We start from the raw sequence: 25,024 nt of genomic DNA on the forward strand, positions 1-25,024 counted from the left end.
ATTTTTTTTTTTTTTTTTTTTTTTTTTTTTAAATGGTCCTATGTTCCCTGTTTTTTCCCAAAAAAGGTCCTCTGTTCCCTGCTTTGTATGTGAAAAAGGGTCCTATGTTCCCCGATCGGGGAGCATTGGAAAAGCATTGGAGAGCATTTTCCAGCAACCCTGGAAAATGGGTTTTATGTTCCCCGGTCACAAAGCGGGGAACATAGGACCAGGGGAACATAGGTACGGCCCCCTAAAGAGGTAACAACTATCAGCAAAAACGCAGAACGAGAGAGAGAGAGAAAGTTCGACACTATCATAAACAATATTCTTCATCTCGAGAGAATTGTCCAAATCTTTTTGTCACAATCTCAAATTATGGTGTGTGTGTGTTTGTGTGTGTGTGTGTGTGTGGACTTTGCTTGCTGCCTGGCTGTGCAGGCGTTTACTCATTACGACAAATGAGGCTGTAAAAAAAAATGCCCGCAGTTGTTTTCTGGTGACAACTAATGGCCTGTGCCCGTCAATATGAGGGTCGACTAATCTAAGCCTGTGCTATCTAACCATGCCCTCAGCTGATTCACTTAGAGGTCCGACACAGAGAAACATCAGTCAATTAGTCAGTGGTTCCACAGAGCTACAAGGATGAAGGGGGGAAAAAACATATAAATCAACAGTGTTTACATATAAACATTCAGTGAAGGCACACACTCTTTGATGAATTGTGCAATCAAGGTGCTGGTAACACGGAGACAGGAGGAGACTGGGAGGTAGATCTCACTGCAGTTACAGAGCACTGATATGGTGGAGGAGTTTGAGTGTTTTATCCTCTGTTTCTGTGATGTATTATAGAGAGGGTGCTCTGATCCATGAAAGTGATGGAGGGAAGGCTACACTGTAGGTCAAATGTTATACTCACTGGATCTGTGAAGTGTATTGGTCAGGGGCAGGTTGAGGGCCAAAGCCACGCTGAAGATTGAGCATTAAAGCATTTATTAAAAGTCACAGACTTTTAATAAATGCTTTAATGCTCAATCTTCAGCGTCTGCAGGACGCAGGAAAAAAAGTTATGAAAAATAAATGCTGCAAGTTCTGCTCCTTTTTCTAAACAAAGCTGCCCATCCTGAGAAAAAATACTAACTTCCGAATCGTCTTGTGGAGGATTGTACTTTATCCTCCATAACACATCCTGGTTGTTTTGTGCACTCCTCTAAATGCCCTCTTAATAATAGGACACAAACAAAACCGACGCTCAGCAGCGAGACAAGCTGCCTCGCGTTTGTATTCCTGTCCCACGTTTTTCTTCAGACGCGGAGCAGCAGCAGCAGCAGCAGCATTGGCCATACCTGATCATTAACCACACACAGCATGCAATGGTGCATTTATAGACCTGTCCAGATCTTGGCTGTGGGCTGCCAGCAGAGGCACACTGCAAAAGGAGCTAATGATTCAGGGGTTTACAGCATGTCATTTGAAACAAAGGAAAGAAAATGAAACACTTTGTGTTTAAGGGGGGGGAAATAGCTGCTTGTGGGAGAAAATTAGGGCTGCCAGGATAGAGAAATCCTTTATTTAACCTTGTAACTTGTAAAGTAACCACAGGAGCTGACGACTTGTCTGCACAAACGTGCGCACAAACAACTTTGTGGACAAGGCAGTGGATGTGGCTCGGTCCCTCATGCTTGAATGCCGACCAAGAGAAGCCTTGAAGAAAAATGACAAATGAGTCATTTGAAAACGCCCCCTCACACAAACCTGTCACCATGTATGAACATCCTACAAGCTGCTACTACATGTGGCTCTGCTCTGTTCTCGGAAAAATATCAAATGAACACACATCTGATTTATCATGTGATTTATGACCCCTCGTTGTGGGAGGATTCCTAGAAAAAGCAATCATATGGTTCTTGAGACCCAATTTTTATGATAGATTTCCCAGTGTTCTGCTGTTTAAATCAATATTTGTCAGCCAGTACTTTCGTCTGGGTTGTGAGTAAACAAAAAAAAAACAACAACTTTTAAATCACAAGGGATTAATGTAGACTAAGCAAACCCACACAAGGCCACCTTGATGGGCGATGGGATTAAATAACACCCACCTCTTCTGTTTCCTCTGCTCTCCTGATGGCAAACCATAATGTTGTTATCAAAATAATTCAGTGCCGGGGAGAAAGACGGGTTATACTCTAAATATATGAAAGCCGGGGTCTATGAAGGTGGGAAGAAAGTAGGGGAGTGAAAACAAGGAATTTTAGAGGAGGGGGAATGAATAGATTAAATGTGAAAGAAAAGCTGCAGTTGTGTTGCTAGGGTGAAAGAAACAGAGATGAAGAGAGAGAGAGAGAGAGAGAGAGAGACAGAGGGAGAGCTATGAGGAGAAAAAAACAAGGGGATATAAACCAAGACACAAGATATCCAACAGACTGAGGATTGGAGAGTTGCAAGTCCAAGCCCCAGGTCTGAGCAGATCAAACACCCTCATCCTCCACAGATAAAAGCATTCTATGTGACACAGAGCAAGCGCCGTACAGGGGTTTGTGTTATAAAAAAAATATTCAAACAATATTGACAGTAAGAACAACAAGTCAAGTCACAGACACACACAAACACATGCTGGTTTTGCATTCTTTGTGTGGACACTCATAGACACAAAGCATTTCCTAGCCCCTTACTCTGCCTAATCCTAACCTAAACCTAACCCTAAAACCAGATCTTAATCCTCAAAAAGCCTGTTGAAGTTGTGTAAACCAGCCTCACAAGGTCAAAATGTCCTCACAAAGATAGGAGAGGCCCACACATCCCATTTAAGACACACACACACACACACACACACACAGAGTTATTTTACTGTGCTCTGGTAGGTTATTAAAAACTCTTGGACATGTCTTTTTTCTCCAAACTATAGATCAAATGAGAAAACCCAAGAAATCAATGATAGTATTTCAAATTGTTTCAACATAGCACGTCAAAGCTAATGATAAAATAAAATGCCGCACTCACAGACCCATACATAAGAAATGGTCATAGCCGTCTGGAAATAGGACAGAGGAAGCAGTTTGCCACCAGCAGGGATTGATTCTAGGGCTGAGTTTGTCTGATGATTTGTTGTTTTCTTGCCTTATTTAGCCACACACAAAAAACAAGGCTGATTATTAAGAAATGTATTCCAGTCGTGTAACACATATACATAAGCAGCGAGCAGAGTCTTTTCTGCTATAATTGGAGTTGAAGCCAAAATTGCATTTTCAAGGCAACGCTTTTACAAAAGCCTCATGCATAGAGAAAGCCATTTTAGATGTGACCTTTAATTACTTTTCAGAATCGACGCAAAAACTCCCTGGTTGTTCAACTGAGAGATTGGGCAATTCTTATCCTCGGGGGCTTGTTTGGTCTTTAGGCAGGAGTGGAGCTCCATGATACAGGGCCCCTGTTGTGCAACACCGCAGCTCATATTATTGGACCAACACATCACAACTAAATGGCTCAGACACAAATTGAAGTAAATACCATAGGAACATAGAATCCAGCTATTTCCCCACAGGGTGATTAAGGTGTTTGATATACAATAAAACCACTCAAAGAGCTGGATATGCAGGGCAAAACCACAATATAGAAGCATTATGATGTATGAAGTCATGCAAATACAAGCAACAAGCAGGCAAGCCGCAATTTATGGCTCATTCATCACTAACATATGCCACAGCAGCAGAATATCCTTCTCTCATCTTTTTGTACATTAAAGCAGGTGCAGGAGAAAGTTGCATCAGTCACTGTAAATGCCGCTGTGTAATGCTCACAGGCATCCATATACCTGTGTCGAAACCCACTGAATAATTTGTGGCACAAAGAGAAATGCAGTCTTTGTGCTGACTCGCTGCTCGTCACACAAAGGGATCTGCAGCGCATTCCGCGACAAACAGTTCCCGCTTTCACCAAAGACGAAAATTCAAAAATCCTTAATGGATTATTTACTCTGACAATGACAGTGTTCGGCTTGCAAAAGTCACTGTAGTATTTTGCTACGTAGTCGGATGCTCACTGACAAACAACGGGACTGAAAAGATTTTAATGAAAAAGATGCTCATGCTCGAGGCTCACAAGAGTCACCCGTGAGTGCAACAGTGACACAGAAACCAAACTCACAAAGCCAGTAAGAACAAGATCCTTCTTCTTGTTTTACATTCCTCAGACTGTCCACACAGATGTATAACATGATTTGCAGCTGAGGGGCCTAAGCTGCATGAAAAGGAAGGGTTTCTGTCTGCCCATCTGTAGCACAACTCTGAAACCAACCAAGTGGAATCTTGAACCCACTGGACTGTCAGAGGGCCTTCTGCTGCCTCATGTCCGTTATAATCCACAGTCTAGGTGCAGGGAAGTACTAATATTCTGCTCAACTTGAGAAGCCAACAAATGCTTGTGTGTTTTGATATGTCACATATACGAGGTCTGTTGTTTGTGGGTTTATAACAAGTCTACAGTCTGATTCCATTACGACTGTTGCCATGGGAAAACAAAATGCAACATGAGGACGATTAAAACGTGCTGCAATGAAAATCACTGCATGTTCTCTTCCTAATAACGTTGCAGATGATATGTGCATGCGCACATTTAAAGGTTCAGTTGGCAGGATTTTGGGCATTGTTCAATGAATCCATCATAACTTTTTTAACACAATGATATAAACCAAGTGATCTGAGAGAAAGCACAGCACATCTGTGCTCCGTTTACGGCCTCACAACAGAATCTGAAGCATAATACGAGGATTTGACCAATCAGCTCACAGGGCAGCTCAGGAGACCATTGGTGCTTTTCCACTATACAGTTCTAGCACGACTCAGCTCGGCTCTACTCAATTTTTTTTTTTTGCTATTCCATTAGGGATAGTACCTGATATATGGTGCTTTTTTATTACCTTCTCTGGCAAAGGTTCCAAGTGAGATGAGCAGATACTAAAATGTGACGCTGACAGTGATTGGTAGAGAATGTTGTCACTGGAAGAGTCAGTGCTGAACTGTACATCAGTTACAAATTTAAAAATCCAGAAAACACGTGTTAATCTCCGACATTTACAGTTTCGGATCACAACCCGTTCGCCCATATTTCAGTTCAGTGACTGTGTGTTCTGTAGGAAGTCCTGAATTAATCTTTTTAATGTACTGATTTTAATGATTCAGTACCACCGCCCCCCCCAAAAAACTGCTTTGCCCGAACCCTACATTTTCTGCGATCTCGTGTAGGGGGGGAGCAAGGGGAAGTGTGATGTTGCCCTTTTAATCAACACTCAAAATGTAGTGAGCTCTGATGCGTCAGGAAATTACCCATGATGCTTTGCGAATTTTCAACAAAGATGGCAGCCACATCTGCAAAGGAAACATTTCGCTGTAAGTATATTTTAGCAAATAAGCACGTTACTATGTCGAAATGTGTTGGAATATGTTGGTTTGATATACATCCAAAGGACCGTTGAGCTTTGAACACTAATGTCAGAAAATAACTGACACCGATTTATGAAAGCAACTAGCTAACTAGCTAGCTAGCGGCTATTTGCAGAGTGCTTTGAGAGAGCAGTAGCACGCTCCGCCGGTAGAATTGTCAACATGTGACATATGTTAGCACATTCGTTATGTTCACTGCGCTAATTTGCGTATATAGTGGTGTCCCAATTCCATAAGGAAGCCACTTCACTCAACCAGGGGAATTTACGGTTGAGGGCACTCCAAACCAAGTGGCAATTTTAAGGGGGAGAAATGGGACGGGGCCTGTTTGTGCTCATCTGAAGAGAGGCACCATCCCAAAAGAGTATTTGAATGACCTGCACGTAAAACGGAACAATTAATTAACTTTCAAATCATCTTGTCTATTGCAGCTTGTATCATTCCTGTAACTTTGTTACAATTAGATATTTTGGCCCGGTTTCCTTTGGAAAATACATTTTGATCTCAGGGGACTTTCAAGTTCCAAGAAAAACAAATTATAAAAATGGCTGCATGTTGAATAATTCAGACTGTGACATTACGGAGTCTCTTTCTTTCTTTCTTTCTTGTAATTAATGTTCCCCCGAGCAGCTGAGGGGCACGTGCTGGACGTGTGTCCAGGTGATTATACAACATGATCATTAATTCAATATATTCAATATTCAGTATCAGCTGATAGATGACTGTAAATCCACACTCAACCACCAGACTTTTAAGAGCTAAAAAGAGGTCAAATGCCTCTGGAAGGAGGCAACAAAGAGAAACCACAACTATAACTACTCTATATTTGGATCGCCATGACAACCATAATGCCGTGGTCGTGTATGGTGGTGATTATTAGTTTATGCTTGCTCACTCTGCATCCTCTGCTTCAACTTGCTCACGCCTCCAGTTGTGCCCGGTGTGGAGCCTCAGTGCCACACACAGAGGCTTCACATGCATGCACTCATGTATGTAATGCAATGTACCAGCGCAGACGCCCACAGTTAGTGGCACACGCTCCTGTCTCTGAGAGAGGGAGAGTGCCTCTCGTTTGTTGTCTTATTGAGGATTTCAAAGAGGTTGTGGACTTCACTTCAAGAGGAAGAGGTTCTGTTCTGTCAGAATGCAGGAACAGCCACGGAGATGTGGAGCGGAGAGAGAAAGCGGGACGGAAAATGTCAGATAAACACTGAGCCGAGGTGGGATGTGACAGATATGATTTTCAATATTTGCTTCGCTGTTGTGAAAACAGGGGATTTGCTGAGGCTTTGGAAGAGGCTTTTATTTATTTTTTTACTACTAGCACCCTCAACCTGTTTTCAGAAGGAGCTACAGTAACAAACAAGAATAAACAACACACACTTTCCATCCATCCATTGGTTAAATGAAACTTTTTTCTCAATCAACTAAAGAACTGCATCAAAAATAATATTTAAAAACTATGTTTTCAGTTGGGAAAAACTACAAGAAAAACAATCAAACAAACAAAACTGAACCGGTTAACACAGTGAAGTCATCAGGCTGGTTTGGTGCTGGGAACAGATTGAAGCTGGCCATTTCAATGTTGTTATGGAAACGAGATGAGACTGTGACAAGCAGACACTTATCACATTTAGCTGCTTTGCATGTAATCTGCTGAGAATCTGTTAATTGCCTCTTTTTGTGAACTGGCCCAAGAGCCCCACTTTTCATCCAATCTCTGATTTTGTTCATTTACAGCTCTTCCCCCGTGCTTTGTCTCTGCTTTGCTGCTATCATTGTGAGCGGTGATGTCACCTTCTCCCATGAGTGAAGATGTAAGTTACTATTTTGCTCTGGCAGTCTGGGTGAAGAGCCCACTCACTGAGATAAGAGAGCATTGTTTACTTGGCTCCGCCTTGTTACAACCTCCCACACAGACACACACACACAGAGAGAGAGTTACTGCACGATGTCACAGTGTCCAGACTGTGTGGTTGTGGCCAGTCATTGAAACAGTCGGCGGCTTAAACCGACGCTGTCGGTGTTGAATTGAACTCCTGAAAAACCTTCAAAACTCGGCAGAACAGTTAGCACAGTGTGTACTGAAGATTGTACGCTGTGTTCTAAAGTCAACTCATCTGCTCAACCGTTTGTATATAATGCCAATTTAGTTCAACTGCTCTTTTATTGGCACTTGGTGATAGCAAACTGTCAATCAAGCTCAGACTGAGCTGGACAGGAAGGGCAAGAAGGCCACCTTGTTTTGGGTCATTTTAAACTCCAGACCCTAAAGAATTTAAAAGCATTGTAAAGGCACTAGTGGCTCGAACTGTTGCCTTGCAACCAAGGGTTTAAAAATAAATAAATAAATAAAACTTTTTTTTTCTCAAAAAAATCACTTTCAAATTCTCTATATATCAATTATTCCATATGTATGAATTATCTAATGTAATTAGATGTATTAAAGGAAATCTACATAATGGAGAAATGTTTCTTAACACTAACACAAAAGACTGCGTCCCACTCATCACCTGTCACGACTGCTCATAAATCACCAAGTCTCCATCAGGACCTTTTTGAAATCCCAACCCTCTACTCTGCTCACTCTGCTCTCTCACACAGTCAGTCTACGTACCGGTACTTCATGCCGGTGAGCTTGGCTGTGGACTCCTTCAGGTTGTGGTGGTAGCGGTGGGTGAAGGAGCCCAGGCTGCGAGCTATCAGGGCCACGGTGCGGAAGCGGGCACGAGCCTGACTGGCTGTATTGGGGCTGGTGGAGTTCTGCTTGCTGTGCTCTCCATTACGCGGGGCCTTCAGTCCGTGGTCTGTGCATGCAAAGGACACCTGCATGGTTGTTGGCTAAGGCCACAAGAGCTGCTCCCGAAGACAAATAAGCAGGTCTTTTTCTTGTCCTCTGGAAAGTCTGGAATTTGTGTCCTTGTTGATTTTTTATGCAAAGCTGCACGTCACTGGTCCAGAAACCGTTCCACCAGGCGCTGCTGAAATCACAGGCGGGAATGATGGGAGCATGAGATTGTTCAGTTTCTTAAGGGAGAAGATGAAGCTGGGGTTATGTCAAAATTGGACATAACAGCGGTGCAGTCCTGCTTCAGTGTGTGGAGTGCTGAGACTTTGAGTTGGTCTGACACCACCTGAAAATATGACAGAGGATGGAGATGGAGGGAGAAGGATGGAGGAAAATAGGAACTGGATGAGTCGTTTGAAGTGTTGCCTTCTGGGAAGAGGGAATACAGTGTGTGTGTGTGTCACAGAGGGTTAGAGGAGAGAGGCTTACAAGTGTGACTAAAAAGAGGAAATAATCTGCTGAACCAGAAATGACACTACTTAAAAAAAAAAAACCCTCTACAAACAATTCACAGTTTATTTTTCCCTACAGTTTTCTCCATTTTAATGCCCTTAGCTTCAGCTTCAATGCGGCAATATGATGAACAAGAACAACTTTGCCCTGGTTTTTCTTGTCTTTCTGTCTCATTTTTTCTATTTCTGTCCTAATTGAGCTACCCTCTCTTTCTGTTTACAACGACTGTCTCTTATCTTTCTTTTGATGTCTTTCTCTGAGGTTTTTTTTTTTTTTGTCAGGTTGTGTGTCTGGAGACTCTTCCTTGCCCTCAAAACTGCAGCCAAGCAATCCAGTCAAACACCGGGAGGGAAGAGAGTAACACTGCAGCACCACGCTGTGCCCTCAACACTGTGCACACACAAACTACTTTCATACGCCTTTAAAATAAGGTCATGCTTTCACAGTACAGCAAAATGCTTGCAAACAAATCCACCAACAATTTCTCTCTGACAAACTGCCACACTTGCATCAACTCAACACACATGTGCTCACACTCAAGCCAAATCTTTATGGATACAGGTGCTTCTTACACACAGTGAGATGTCAGCGCTCTCTGAGGTAGGACGGGATTCTTCACTGTTCTGAGTCTTCCTGCAACTTTTCGAGGCGTCAAACAGTTTTTAGACTGAAGTCACAGGTTTGCAAAGATCCACATCCCAAAAGCAGCAGCAGCAGCAGCAGCATCAGCATCGGCATCAGTTTCCAGCAGCTCGTCCTCAGACTGGGCAGAGAGCCTGGTTCTGTCTCCAAAGTCCGCAAGGAAGTAACACAGCTTTTATGGTTCCCAGGTCTGCAGCAAGAACACTCTCTTTGATAAAGGGACCCTGGAATGGTAATGGACAAGCGGAGAGGAGGAGGAGGAGGAGACTGGAGGATGCATGGTACATCATTTCAGAGAGAGAGAGAGAGAGGAGGACAGATGCAGTGAGGAGGCGATGAACAGCGAGTGTTGAGTGTGGAGAGAGCGAGCGAGAGCGAGCCAGGCGCTGAATGAGGAGGGAGAGAGACAGAGTGTATAGGCTACTGGCTCTGACTGACTGGCTGAAAGAACTGCAGTGTTTTTCACTATGGCGCCACACACTCTGAGTGGGAGAGAGAGAGAGAGAGCGAGAACCATTGGGCTAATGTGACTTGATGTATTCATTTGTGTGTTCATTTACATGGGGAAATCCACCTCAGGCTGCATGCTTACGTGGCATATTGTGTTTGATGACAGTAACCTACATGTAACATCAGTGACACGCTTCACTTCACTGAGAACGACCCATGAGGCGTTTTGATTGCAACCCCCCCCTCCGTTTGCTGTCTACTATTACATTGTGTGTGTGTGTCCTCTTTATGCTGCAGCACAACGACATCAAACATCGCTTCAAAGCACTTTCTCGTACGCACGGTGAAAAAAAGTTCCTGGCTTTTAGTTCAGATTCTACGGAAGCGTTCCAGAAAAGACCTACACTGACACTGATATCCCAGAGCAGATGTTAGGTAACAGATCAGATGAAGTGGCGCAATGGAACAAACGCGTTAACCAGTGTTCAAGCAGCAGCACAGCGTCTTACTCTCCTCACCTACTTAGCAGCAGATTGACAATGCAAGATTTCATGGTTCATTGAACATCCCGCGAAAATCCTTGAGGCCAATTTTATTTATATCCTCGTGACTGCGTTTGATGGCAGAAGACTATGGTAACAGTCATTTTCACGACGATGTGAGCTTCTGGGTCAGGAATCAGCCAGATTGTGTACATCATGACAGATTATGTTTTACAGATTCATTCATGTGAGTATTCCATGTGAGCTGGGTCACATTTTTATTTTATTTTTTTCAAACTCACAGGAATTTCACAGTCACATTTTTTCGGTAGAAGCTTAAAAGATGTATTATTCAGTAGTTTTCATTATTGCAATGGAATGTGCAAGGTACAAGACTAAATCAATGACAACAGTTATAAAATATAGAAAAAAAAGGAGTAGCTTTCATGGGTCAAGAAGTGCTGAATCCTGCAATGATTGTTCAACCTTAACTTTAGCCTGCAGTTAATAATGCATTGATGATGACATGACAGCAGCCTCTGTGAACATTTTTTTTCTGCATCTGCTTACCAACCAGCAAATCAGGTTTCACAAAGCTCTGGAGAGGTAAATCATAAAAAAAAAACCCCCCTCTGGTGTCACCAGCATCTCCAAGGCTATGCAAAAACCTTCCTGTTGATTCCATTTTAAATCAAAGCGTTACAGTCTTGGCTGGAATGCCCAACAGGTGGCGGTAACGCGGTTCCCCCAAGGCAAACCGTTGTGCCTTAACTGCTCCACGATGAACAGATGAAGTTCTTGAAATTGCGTTGCTAAGACACAAACCTCCATGTGAGGAGTTTGTGAAAAAACGATGAGTGACAACGAAATTGCACCGAAGAGACTAACTTATCTCTCCGCGGTGACCTCACCGTGGATTCCCCCCCCTGCAATTTGGAACATCTCTCAGCATAATCTTGCGCAACCCCCCGAAAATACTGCATCTATTAATGTGTTAAACATTTATCTTTCCTGTCTCTTCGCTATCTAAATAAAGCCCCAGGAATTGCAGGATTCCATGTCACATAATTACAGCCCTGTAAACAGTTCACTGCTTGACTAAGAGATTTTTGTAGTTTCACATTCTGCTGCTGAAAAGACTGCTCAAGGTTTAATAGATACTCGTCCTTATCACCACTAACCTCCTGTTGAGAAAATGAGAGATAATGAGGGTGGGGGGGAACCTTTCTAAGCTGCCTCTGACATCACTGCTGCACCAGCAATTTGCTCTCCTTGGTCACTTTTTTTAAAATCTCCATGGATATGTGCTTCCCAAATGTTCCTCTTTATCCATCACACTGTAAATCACCCCCGAACAGAAGACTCTGTAGTGTCTCCTTTACATGCTGCGGATTAGAATGGGAGCTCGGGTCATTGTTATGCACCGCACACACATATACGGCACATGATGACTCTGTGTAGAAACTATACAGTTAATCACGACACACTAAATAACCATCATCACATAAGGTGTTGCAATTCCCATTCGCATCACATCATCATCATCATCATCATCACCCCCCATTACATCATCATTTTCACTGCGATAACTTTGACTTATCACCATCAGCATCACAGTGTCGGGGTCTTCCCTGTTGCCACAGCCGCTCTGAAGGCACTGCCTTCAGTGACACAGATGAACGCTGACATGTTTATTGCGGCAGCCTCCGCAGCAGACGCCTCGTGACCTTCCAGAAGAGAAATTGAAGTGGCCACAGGAGCCACGTTTTTTTTTTTTATTTTACTCTGCAGTTCACGGATAATAATGCTGATGGATGATTTGAGAATTTCAACCTCAAAGCGATCACTTTTTGAGGCAAGAATTACACGTATTTGTTCAGAAAAAGATGAATATCTATGTTTTTAAGTGGCAAATATGTAAAATATTTGTGCTTATCTTGTCTTTTTTAGGGAGTGGGTATATGCTGCAGTTTGGTTTTAGGCACAAAAGGAACCTGGTTATGGCTAGGAAAAGATCAGGGTTTTTTTCCCTCATAGCATCACAACCTCCTCTCCTTAAAAAAAATTACACCAAAACAAATGCCCCTAATCATTCCACAACAACAAATATATAATATTTGGTTCTTGTCTGACTGTGATCGACTGCTTGGCCCAACCTCTCCTCCTCCAGGTGACACGTTGATATGACAGTTTTCCAAAACACCACATTCAATGTCACATTCAACATTTGATACACTGATATACAACTGAGAGCTCAGCTACACTGATGGACTAGTTCACACTTTACAGTAGGAGGTTTTTTTTTCCTTCTGCTCGGGTTTTAAAAATAGATGACAAACACAAACACCTAATAGTTTAGTCTCGTCAAAAGCATGACAAGATCAACAGGTGGTGATATGACCGTAACTGTAAAGCCTTGCGAGCCAATCGGAATCAATCACAGATAAATAAAGTCAATAACGTGTTTGTGTAAGCATGTCAAAGGCTCAGCATGTAAACAAACATGATGACGTGTTTGTTTACAGGGTGGCGATCCTCGCCCTGGCAGTTTCAAAAATGTGCATTTCCGGAGACGAACACAAACAAAAAGCAATGCGTTTCAAAAATAGCTCCATCTGCATGTCGACTGGGGCTAACTATAGCTTAGTATTAGGTTTACAGGCCTGAAAATGCTATTATAGACAGAGACAAACACACGCACGCACATTCTTATACAGTGTTCTTCGTGAAGTCTTGAGTCACTTTTTAGTGAAATCTTTTCAGATGTTTGTGTCGAATCGAGTTCAGTTCACTCACTGCCATTTACCCCCTCACTGACGTCACACCGGGATGATGGTGGGTTTACAAGGAAGTATCCAGCGACCTTCTCCTCACGACCCTTTATGATTTAAGTGAAAAGGCTTTGGGGGAAAACTGATTTATCTCTGACTAAGATGGCCACGAGAGAGAGAATCTGTCCTGAAGCAGGTGCAACAGTGCAGGTTGATGAACAGCTGACAGTCAGTCAGTGTAATCAGTGATTATTATGTACACCTGTGTGTGACTGACACTACAGTCAAGAGTCCCAGCGCTGCCTCTCGTCCAATCAGATTACTTGTTCAAGACTCGGAACGTTTAACATATAATTAGTTACATGACATGGTGAGACTGTAACACGCTCTCTACCCTGCATGTGGCCTTTACATGCTAGAAAGCAGTAATCAATTACATTTACTCGCGTTACTGTAATTGAGTAGATTTATTTGTGTACTTGTACTTTTTAAAGTCATTTTACTTTTACTTAACTATGTTTTTTGGAAGCAATGTACTTTGCTATGTTCCAAATCACATCTGTTACCGAGTAAAAAAAAAAGTAAAAATGTTGGCCTTTAGCAGTGAATTATGAGGACAGTGAATTAACCAAGGTCCCTGACTGAATGAGGAAAGTTCAAGCATTTGTGACCTTTGACCCATTTGGACTGATACATTATGTATTTACATATTTTATTTTATCAGCACTTGAATTTGTAAAGGTTTGCCTTTAATTGAGAGCAATTCATGCAAGATTTGTGTCCCCCTCGTCCTTTTTGACACAAGAAAGAACCGCAGCCTTGTTATTAAAGTAACTAAGTAACTTTTACTCAGAGTACATTTTCAAAAAAATACTTTTTTACTTTCAGACAAGTACTTTTACTGGTTAGAATATTTAAAGGATGTCATTGTTATCCATTTGTGTTGTAATTTTCCTCTTCAGAGCACAAAATGGACACTCTGGCTGTTTTAAAGCCGGAAGTTCCAATTTATGCTGTTTTTGTTGGTGTGTATCTGCGCCATTACCTCGTTTACGAAGCCCTGAAGGTTCAAAACAAACAGTTCAGCCATTGCTGAGAACTCTTTGATGTATTGTAATCTCGAGCTCAGTGAGATCTCTGAAAAATACCTGGTCCGGTTACGTAAACAGCGGTTCTTCTGAACAGCGGATCCTCATGCAACGAGCACTAGTCCGGGCACATTCGGTTGCGTACAATGTACCACAGAAGAAGAAGAACGTCCGTTGTGGAGGTGGTTCACGAGCGACAGTGTCTTCTGACTCTGGGTCTGACTCTGGGTCAAAGTCGTAAAAGGGACTGCGGCGGGGAGTCGTGACGAAGCTATTTTTAAACACTGTTAAAACAATATTTTGATATTGAGTAGCAGTGCATCCACCGTTCCAGAGGGGGGAGCTGCGCTTCTGAGAGCTGGTGTGCTGATTACGTCACTTCCAGGTATTGGCCAATCACAAGACGGTTCGTCTTCTGGGTGTCAGATTTCAGTCTGAAACAGTGCGGCTGACGAGAGCTTCAGCGAGGAGAGATTTCTATCCGCTCGTTTTTATCAATTTTTATTCTGAGAATGATTCCACACTTATAAAAAACATACTTATGGGAAGTATATTTAAATCCAGCCAATAAATGTCACACACACCGGACCTTTAATTTATCGCAGTCTTTTCCACACTACCTGCCAAAGTCACTAAAATACAGCATCATGTGCCTTCAAAGACGAGTCTAATTACAGAGGAGAATTAGCCCTGCACCTCGCTGTGCAGACACGTTGCTCGTTATCAGGAGATGATGAATGCATTAGCTGTTTAACAGGACGAGTAAACTTGCTGAGCAGTTGAACTTTAACCCCTGCTTCCAATTAAACTTGAAAGGCAACACATTTACAAAGAAACTGCTCTTCACCCTAATTGCTAATTTACATGTATTTGACAATATCTATACATAATCGATATGATCACCCAGCATTGTGTTGTAAATCTTCCTGTCCGTTATATAACAAGTAAAGCACGTGTTAAAAAGGAACTGCACACTTCCTCACTATATCATATCCTACCTGTAGACCATGCTGGCACTAGGCTGCGGAGAAGCCTGAAACAAGTGGCTGTGCACATAAAGAACCTCCTCCAAACTGTTCTGCTGGCGAGGTCTGCTGGCTTCAAAGCCTGATGGAGGACAGCTGATGGAGTGTGAGGGGTTCACCCGTGTTCCTGCCCCCTGCCTCTGCTGGATGGAACTGAGGCAGCGTTCCAGCCTCGGCCCCCCTCTCTGCCTGGGCACGGGGACCTCAGTACAGGCAGCCTTGAGATACATGTTTGGACCGGCCTCGTCTCCAACAGGCCGATGGGACACTTTCTTTGGTGAGCGAAATCTCTTTCAATATATTTAGGCATCGTGTGACCCAAGAACATCTCCATGAAAGTGCAACGCAATGCCAGTCATGCAGGACCACGGAGGGTGTCCATGTGTGTGTGTTTGTTTACTGAGGAGATACCATCACGCCAAAAGGACCGACAGAGTGATTTAAAGTGATGCCACTATTTCCAGAGATATGTCAAGACAAACTGCACAAATAAAACTGGGGCTGCTGGACAAACACGCTCAGAAATAGAATGAACACAGTGACCGTATCAAAGCAGATAACAGCTTGGAGGCCAGGGAGATCTGTGTGTCATACCTATGATGTCAACTTGTATTCTTAGATGATTGACAATTTAAAAGACAATGGCAGCTTTTGCTTGAGCCCGCAGAGGCTCGAGAGAGAGAAGCCTGAACAAAGCCAGGAGGATATGACTTCTACAAAAACATGTGTTGCATGTAAAGCCAATCGAAGCTCGAGCACAGGCATAAAGTGATCACTCTGTTCCTCTCATATTAGTTTGAAACAAGTGATTAAATGATCATATAAAGAGAAATGTAGTGAACAGGATGATTATAGATCAGCTTACATAAGATGGCATCAACATAAAGGCTGATAAAGAGCAAAGAGCCAGTAGGAAGAGTAGATGTTAACAACAGTAGTAGACCTTGTTTGAACTCAGAGATCCAGCGTGAAAGCATTAGTGACATCTACTGGTGAGACTGCAGACTGTGGCAAACAGAGGACGACACACCCCTCCCTCCCTGTCCCACACTCATCAGTGAACTGCAGTGGCCTTCACTAAGCCTCCACTTCAAAATGTAAAACATTTGACCGGGCTGGTTTGTCTATTCGTGTTGCCGTAGAAACATGGAAGTGCAAGACAGCTGCCTATTTAAAGCAAGGTCGTTGCCTAAGTAAGGACGTATAAAAGGCTCGTTCAAAGGCCACGAAAACAAATCACATTCATTTTAAAGTGACTATCTAATATACTTCGATTTTCTCTCGGAACACAAAGTTGCTCTAGAATGACTGCAGAGCTACAGTTAATGTTCACATATGCAATAAAGAAATATTGCTTTTTAATAATTTGAACAGCTGCAGTGAGTGTGCAGGATCACTAGAAACGATGATTGTTGATTGTTGACTGTTGACATCAGAATGTTAAAAATACTTTGGGATCACTGCGGTCGATACTGAACAACCTCTTCAGATCACCATCGACAAACAGACTTTTTGTGTGTGCTCCTGTTACATTATGAGAGTGTTTTTTGCAATTATTAATAACATGGGCACAAGACGTTATAGTACTTTGGGTTTTTCGACAGTATAACATATTGAACTGTTTTCTTAGCTGACTAGATCACCAGACTTTGATTAAAATGATTTGATTGTCATATTTTCACTTAGGTTTATGTTTTGTTATCGAAAAGATAATGTCCTTCTACAGAGCACTCTTTGCATCATGTTCAATTATACATAATCACCATCGATAATACCTACTATTCTGGTGCTGATTTTAAGGAGCAAGAGTTCAAGATCAATGAAAGTGATGACATATTAAAAGGATTCCAAAATTACATGCGGATAAAAATACAGTAAAAAAAACCAAAAAAAAAACATTTGTGACATTTCCATGTCACATGGATACTCAGTTATTTTTCGGTTAGTTGTATCTGTCTGCCCTCTAGTGGAGAGAGAAGCAAGATGTTCCCTCAGAGACAGTTGGAACATGCAGTGCACACACACACACATGCACGCACACACACAATAATATCAAGATCCATCACTAATTTACAGATATAAGTGTGTATTAGCGTATCAAAGCAGAAAACTGAGGCAGGCCTATACTGTAAAATGATGTGGGGGTTGTGATCCGTTCTCTGTGTGTCTGTAATGTCCTCCCACTCAGCGTGAGAGGCATTTAGTCTATTTCAGTCCTTGGATATGTGAGGACTTTTCTTTCCTCCAAGTCCAGGGTGACTCATCGACGCTCGTACACAGTCATACTCCTGCAGACAGCGAGGGAACACTACTCGGAAAATCTGGCCTTCACAGCAGAACAACATTGTGGCCGACCAAGTGCTCTTCTTACACTTCACCGAAGCAAATCTGTAAAAATCCCCTCTTTTTTTCTTTTTTTTTTTGCTTTATTTTATGTTAGGTTCATTGGAAAATCATCATCAACTGGAGCTGCTTTGTTAAAAGTGTAAAGGTTCCTGTGCACGGCTGTGGTGAAGGTCATTGGGTTGTTTGTTGATATCTTTAATGTCAGAGGTCTGACAAACACTGAGTCAAGTGAACTTCTCACAACAATCAGTGAAAGCATATTTATACAGTATTTGGATCTTAAAGTCATTCCATACAGTTTATGGATCTGACCATCTGTGTTCAATTCAATTAAATTTATTTGTATAGTGTGAGAGTGGATGGTGTGTCAAAGTGTGATGGACTGGGTGAACCCCGCAATCTCACCCTATGTCAGCTGAGATTGCCACAGCGCCCCCTGCGACAACTCATTTTTTATTTAAGCTTTATTTAACCAGATAAAAGACCCATTGAGATCGAGATCTCTTTCACAAAGGTGACCTGGCCATAAAAGGCAGCAGCACACGTCATAGTTAATAAGACAGAGGGAGATAACATACAAAATAAACACTGAAATATAAAAGTGCAACTAAATAGACAAATAAAGTGCAGGAGTCATGGTTGCAGTACAATTAAGAACATGGATTTCCGTTGTCTGTCTTTTAAGAAAGAGCGGAAAGCTCCCAGTGAAATAAATGGGAGGATAAAGTGGTATTATCTCAAGGCTCTGTACATAGTAAAGCAGAAACCTTTACAGTATTATAGAGAGCAGAAAAACCCAACAGTTCACACAATAAGCAAAGAACTAGGCATCAGTGGAGAGGAAAAAACAACCAGACTCAAAGATGTGCAGCCATCTGCCTCGACCGGTTGGGGTGAAAGGAATAATGGGGGACAGAGGAGAGGAAGGGGAAAGAAAAGGGGGAGAGAGAGGAAAAGAGGGGGGTGAGGTAGAGACGAAAGAGACAGAGACCAGGAGCAGAAATACAACAATTGAAAAAGTATGAAAATCCTTGTAGACACACTGCAGTTCCTAAAATACAGAATACAGTCGTGCTATTTATTTCTTACAATAGTGTCTTTGTGTTGTTTTATAAATGTGTTGCTCTTGAAATCTGTACTTTTTAATTCGCTCGTACACACAAAGTCACTTTTTTTTTTTTCTTTACGTAGATTCTCCAGTTAATCATCTGGAAATTCAAGCAACCGTCGGCAATGTTGAACACGCCAGAGCCTCCACTGTTGAGATCAAACACGTCCACGCAGACGTAGGAGTGTACGACCCTTTAACAGGTAACATTTTCCACTGTGATTTGACTGTTCCTGTACTTGGAAGATGCTTAACTCTTCCTCTTCATCGTCCTCAGGTCTTTTCACTGCCCCATTTTTTGGACGGTATCGCTTCAGCTTCTTTTCTGAGGATTGCCCAGCTCATCTGGTGACGCTGCATCTGCTGAAGAATGGAGAACAGATCGACCAGACCGGAGATGGAAGCAGCGTTGAGAAAGGAAGCAGTGGCATGGTTGTCCATCTTAAACCGGGAGATCAGGTGGCCATGAGCGCCAAATTCTTCTGGGATTTACATTTCCATTTTTTCAGAGTCCATATCGAGTATATGGACGAGTAAGTTTTAAACTTACGAGAGATTTGTTTTAGTGCTACCAGTAATGTTGCTGTGAAATCAGTGTTTTTTGCCAGTTTGTAAATTGAAAAATGTATCTTCAGTGATTCAAATCAGTAATGCTGTTATGACTCAAACTACACAAACTGTGCTATGATTAAAGAAAATTGAAGCATCTTTTTCTTTGCATTTTCCTTTGATATGTATTTGAGTCCAATGCAAAACAGCATTTGAAAAACCCTTAACATACCATTAAACCATTTGTAAAGGGACATTCACTTTTAAGTAATGAATTAAGTGAGAATGTTTATGAGACATAAGTGCATTGTCTTTATGAGATCAGGTCATCTGCAGCACTGTGGTCACCAAATAACAAAAGAGGCTGGGTGCAAGTCCAAGTTGGACTGTGTGTGTGTGGAGTTTTCATGATCTCCAGTTTGTGTGAACCGACTGCAGCTGCTCACCAAAATCTATAAAGGATTAGCGGCACCATTAGAGCGTCATAAGTTGCAAATTTGCAACAGCCCTACTAACATACTAACTAACTCATCCAATTACTCCAGGCAAATTTAGTTTTCCATTTTCATAGCTTTCACATATTAAGACACAGCAGCTGAACATAGGACCAAAAAGATGAAATAAAAACAATCTTGAAACCCCAGACAAGCTCTCTCATTCGCTCAACCCTGCATCTGGAAGGGAGAGAAAGAAGCATCTAGCCCAGTGGTGACGAACATACGGTCCACGGGCCAGAACCGGCTCACCAGAGGGTCAAATCCGGCCCACAGGATGAATTTTTGAAAAATTCCCATTATGAATAGAATGTAATTATAATGAGAAATACTATATTTGTCAGCTCCAGATACCTGTGACTAAATGTTTTGTCCCTTTGTAGATCCACTGTGATCTGTAAGTTGTAATGCACATGTTTAAATGGTAAACTTGCACGTGATATTTTTGAAATTGCACCTACTTTTAGGTAAATAGGTCATAGAATGTAAAACAAAGAGAACAATTTGGAGTCCTTTTTGTTTATAGGGTATTATGCTATTATTTTTCTGGTTCACTTGAGATCACATTACACTGTATGTGGCCCCTGAACTAAAATGAGTTTGACACCCCTGATCTCTCCTTTTTAACTCTTATACCTCACTGAGCTTTCTGCTATTTTGGAAGATGTAGTAGAAGAAGCCTTTGACTGTAAGAAGCTGGTGCTGGACGATGCTGACCTTATAGCTCAAGCTGAGATGCGTCTAGTAGAAAAGAACAGCCACTGTGGCTGAAAAGCAAAGATCCCATCTGGACTCTTAGGTGACCACAAATGAGGCCAACCATGACCCACACACCCAGATTTCATCAGTCTGTGGTGGGATCACCTGCACTGAGGACATCCAGTATTGTGATTAAAGGCCCAAAACACACAAGGTGGTGCACAACTGAACAGTGTGCGTCCTACTGACAGCACCATCTGGTGGCCTTTGTCACTAACAACCACACACTCTGAAAAATCAACAAGTGTAAAAACACAGTGTCTGAATGAATCAGCTGATGAATTCGTGGAGCATCAAAATTCCTTGTCCACAAGGTAATTAAATTAAGTATTTATGGATGATCAGAACTTGATCCATACATTTGCTACACTGCTAATCCTTTATGGATTCAGGTTTTTTATTTGCACAAATCATTCATTGCAAATTTTCTTTTGCTTTTTATTTATCTCCCGGATTAAGATGGACAACCATGCCACTGCTTCCTCTCTCAACACTGCTTCTATCTCCAGTCTGGTGGAGCACAGTTGGATGTGCCACCTTCTGTTGTCCATTCAGGTGGCACTATAAGAATAGATACTTCCTATGGGCACTGCACTAGTACTACTGTATATAAACACGCTTTCACTGATTGTTGTGAGAAGTTCACTTGACCTCAGTGGGCTATAACATGACATGCACCTGTATACAAGTAAGCTCAGAGAGACTCTAATGCTGACTATTTGATTGACCTAGAAACTGACCTTGGTAAGATAAGTTGGTCTGTAAGACACCTAAACCTAAATGCTCACACAAGCTTGTATAATGAAGACTATTTTTCTTTATGGAGGTCAACTTCCAGTGTGGTTTCTATCAGAAGTATGGAGATCCACCAATTTTATAACATGTGGTTTGTGTGTTGAGTTGATGCAAGTGCAGCAATTTGTCAGAGAGAAATTGTTGGTGAACAGGATTTTAACATTTATTTAACCAGATAAAAGACCCATTGAGATCGAGATCTCTTTCACAAGGATGACCTGGCCATAAAAGGCAGCAGTACACGTCATAGTTAATAAGAAACGGGGAGATAACTCTTACAAAACAAACATTGAAATATAAAAGTGCAACTAAATGGACTAGGGCTGTAGCTATAGAATGTTTTTATAATTGAGTATTCTACCAATTATTCCTCGATTAATCGAGTAATTGGATTTAAAAAAAAAAATCACAAATTGCTTTTTGGGTGGATGAAGTGGTAGAAAACAACACACATTATCTCAGGGCTCTGTACACAGTAAAGCAGAAACATGTACAATGTTATAGAGAGCAGAGAAACCCAACAGTTTACACAATAAGCAAACTAGGCTTCAGTGGAGAGGAAAAAATCGATTTAACAGGAAAAAATCTCTGACAGAACCAGACTCAGAACCAGACTCATCTGCCTCGACCGGTTGAGGTCAAAGGAAAAATGGGGAACAGAGGAGAGGAAGGGAGAAGAAAAGGAGGAGAGATGGGAAAAGAGGGGGGTGAGGTAGCGGCAAAAGGGAGAGAGACCAGGAGCAGAAATGCAAGGAGTAAATTATAAGTTTAGACAAGACATCCAGATATGGACTTTGCCCATACACCCGATTGGGGGACCCATAGCTATTCTTCATGAAGAATTCGTAAACAAGGTTTCGTGAAAAGTGAGACTTGGGAGAATATACTGACTCTGGGCGGTATAGACCTATTTGAAATGTGACAAATACAGCTCAACTAACAACTAAATTACATATTATACATCAAACTTCGTACGGATCCGCTGTACAACCCACTCGCCATATTTCTGGATCTAACAATCCGATACTCTGTCCAAAACACACTCAAAGCAGGCTATGACAAAGCATTACAGAGGTAAAAGCCAAACAATAAAGACAATAGAAATCGGTTCACGGAATGACAACTTTAAATTAATTTTACCTTTGATGTTTATCCAGGCAAACTATTTTTTTTTCAGTTTAAACAAAACAGGAATCTGACTTCCTGTGTTACACTCAAAACATTTTGCTTCTCTAGCTGACGTAACAATCCTAGGGGAATCATAACCTTATACAAAGTCAGCAGCCAGTGAAAACAGTAGTTTGAAATGAGTTTCATGAAAAACTACAAATGGCACAGATGTTTCTAAAATGTGACAAACGAGACCTCGCCTGTACTCTCTGTTTTAAAACCTCTCTAATTTTGTTCTGCTTCACTTGATCAAAGTCAAACTTTGCAGAGATGACATGATGATGTGAAGTTTACATGAAGTTTATAGCTGCAGCTGCATAATTCCAAAGAGATTCTCATCCTGAAATGACTTTTTTCCAGGTGAACCTGACTTCTTTTAATTTTTTTGCGTGCCATCTTCTTTTACTCTTCACTAGTATAACATGTACTGATATTTACGCATCTTAGCCAATCCCACAAGTGTTCCCTTTACTATGACACCCGAAGTATTCAAATAGACCTTTTGGTTGCAATTTTTCGAGCTGAGGCCTCAGAAAAATAGGCTTACGGCTTAAAGGGCTAGAGATGGTTGTGTATGAAAATCCTTGTAGATCAGCAGTTCCTGAAATACTGAATTACCAACAACCATGACACGTTCAAAATCCCATAGACCACCATTCCTCCCCCTTTCTAATGCTCGGTTTGAACTTCAGCAGATCGTCTTGAACACGTCAACATGTCTAAATGCACTGAGCTGCTGTCATGTGCTTGGTTTGAACAGATGAACCTAAAGGTGTGACTGATGAGTGTAATCTGGTAGCATGAAATAACCATGACCACACCAACACCAGTTGAATGACTGCATAGACTGTACATGGAAATCAAGTGTTGGATTAATGTGGGAGAGATGTCAGTGTGTCTGCTATATCCTCCCACTCTGTGTGCACAGTGGGAGGCAGCATTTAATCTATTTCAGTTCCTGGACATGGTGGGTCTTTTCTTCACTTTTCCCTTTAACACCATGGTGATTCTTCTGCACTTGTAGACCATCTGACTTCTGCCGGCAGCAATACTGCAGGGGAAGAAAAGATAAAACGGGAACAATTTCTGTGGATATGAAATTGACAGGGACTGGCGAACTGTCCAGGGTGTACCCCGCCTATCGCCCTATGTCCACTGAGATTGGCACAGCGCCCCCTGTGACCCTCCTGTGGAGGATACAGCGGTAGAAAATGGATGAAACTGAAAAAATGTCAAATGTTGAGGTTCATTTTAACTTTAAAGAGGGTCACAAATAAGTGGTGTAAATATTTTTTAAATACTTGTGCAACTATCAGCAAACTGTTTTTATTTAGTGAGCCATTAGTTTGGCATTTGTGGAGACAACAATTCATGTTCCCGTCAGACTGAATCCAATAATGCACTGCCTTTCCCGTGTAGTGCCAAAACCTTATCATTAAGTAAATGCAGTCAGCCACTGACTGTAAAGACGGCAAATGTCAAAATGTCTTATCATACTCTTCCTTATCGTGTAATTTGGATTAATCTGGGACACTCAAGGGTATTTCCTTCTGTGTGTGGTATAAATAAGACACAGTGAGAAGAGGAGAAGCAGAGCAAGTAGAGCCATGATGAACATGAAGACCTCGTTGGCCGTGTTGGGTTTATCCCTCTTCAGCCTGTGTGTGGCTAACGCCCAGCAGCGAGGCCCACAAGCTGCAGGTAAGAATACAGTTGTGCTATTTATTTCTTACAATAGTGTCTTTGTGTTGTTTTATAAATGTGTTGCTCTTGAAATCTGTACTTTTTAATTCGCTCGTACACACAAAGTCACTTTTTTTCTTTTCTTTACGTAGATTCTCCAGTTAATCATCTGGAAATTCAAGCAACCGTCGGCAATGTTGAACACGCCAGAGCCTCCACTGTTGAGATCAAACACGTCCACGCAGACGTAGGAGTGTACGACCCTTTAACAGGTAACATCTTCCACTGTGATTTGACTGTTCCTGTACTTGGAAGATGCTTAACTCTTCCTCTTCATCGTCCTCAGGTCTTTTCACTGCCCCATTTTTTGGACGGTATCGCTTCAGCTTCTTTTCTGAGGATTGCCCAGCTCATCTGGTGACGCTGCATCTGCTGAAGAATGGAGAACAGATCGACCAGACCGGAGATGGAAGCAGCGTTGAGAAAGGAAGCAGTGGCATGGTTGTCCATCTTAAACCGGGAGATCAGGTGGCCATGAGCGCCAAATTCTTCTTGGATTTCCATTTCCATTTATTCAGAGTCCATATCGGGTATATGGACGAGTAAGTTTTAAACTTACGAGAGATTTGTTTTAGTGCTACCAGTAATGTTGCTGTGAAATCAGTGTTTTTTGCCAGTTTGTAAATTGAAAAATGTATCTTCAGTGATTCAAATCAGTAATGCTGTTATGACTCAAACTACACAAACTGTGCTATGATTAAAGAAAATTGAAGCATCTTTTTCTTTGCATTTTCCTTTGATATGTATTTGAGTCCAATGCAAAACAACATTTGAAAAACCCTTAACATACCATTAAACCATTTGTAAAGGGACATTCACTTTTAAGTAATGAATTAAGTGAGAATGTCTATGAGACATAAGTGCATTGTCTTTATGAGATCAGG

At 41.8% G+C, this 25,024-nt stretch overlaps 1 protein-coding gene and 1 long non-coding RNA gene across 3 annotated transcripts in view; one reads left to right on the forward strand and one right to left on the reverse strand.

The window, feature by feature from the left end:
• The window catches only part of kcnab1b (potassium voltage-gated channel subfamily A regulatory beta subunit 1b), a gene marked incomplete at its 5' end in the record, with an annotated part of 36,039 nt that extends 20,595 nt beyond the window's left edge, over positions 1-15,444 (reverse strand). The window contains one exon of one of the 2 annotated variants that reach the window (XM_083889057.1): positions 15,150-15,444. In XM_083889057.1, coding sequence (XP_083745183.1) covers positions 15,150-15,406 — 257 coding nt within the window. Of the gene's footprint in view, positions 1-8,034; positions 8,250-15,149 lie in introns of those variants that run through there. The other variant, XM_083889058.1, reaches the window with a different exon arrangement.
• Positions 15,437-19,052, forward strand: LOC310926852. Its single transcript, XR_014592816.1, has 3 exons — positions 15,437-15,453; positions 18,714-18,833; positions 18,908-19,052. It is a non-coding gene; the product is annotated as an uncharacterized lncRNA (long non-coding RNA).
• Positions 19,053-25,024: the final 5,972 nt, after the last annotated feature.

This window comes from Microchirus variegatus (genome assembly GCF_963457635.1).
Source record: "Microchirus variegatus genome assembly, chromosome: 5".
Taxonomy (NCBI): domain Eukaryota; kingdom Metazoa; phylum Chordata; class Actinopteri; order Pleuronectiformes; family Soleidae; genus Microchirus; species Microchirus variegatus.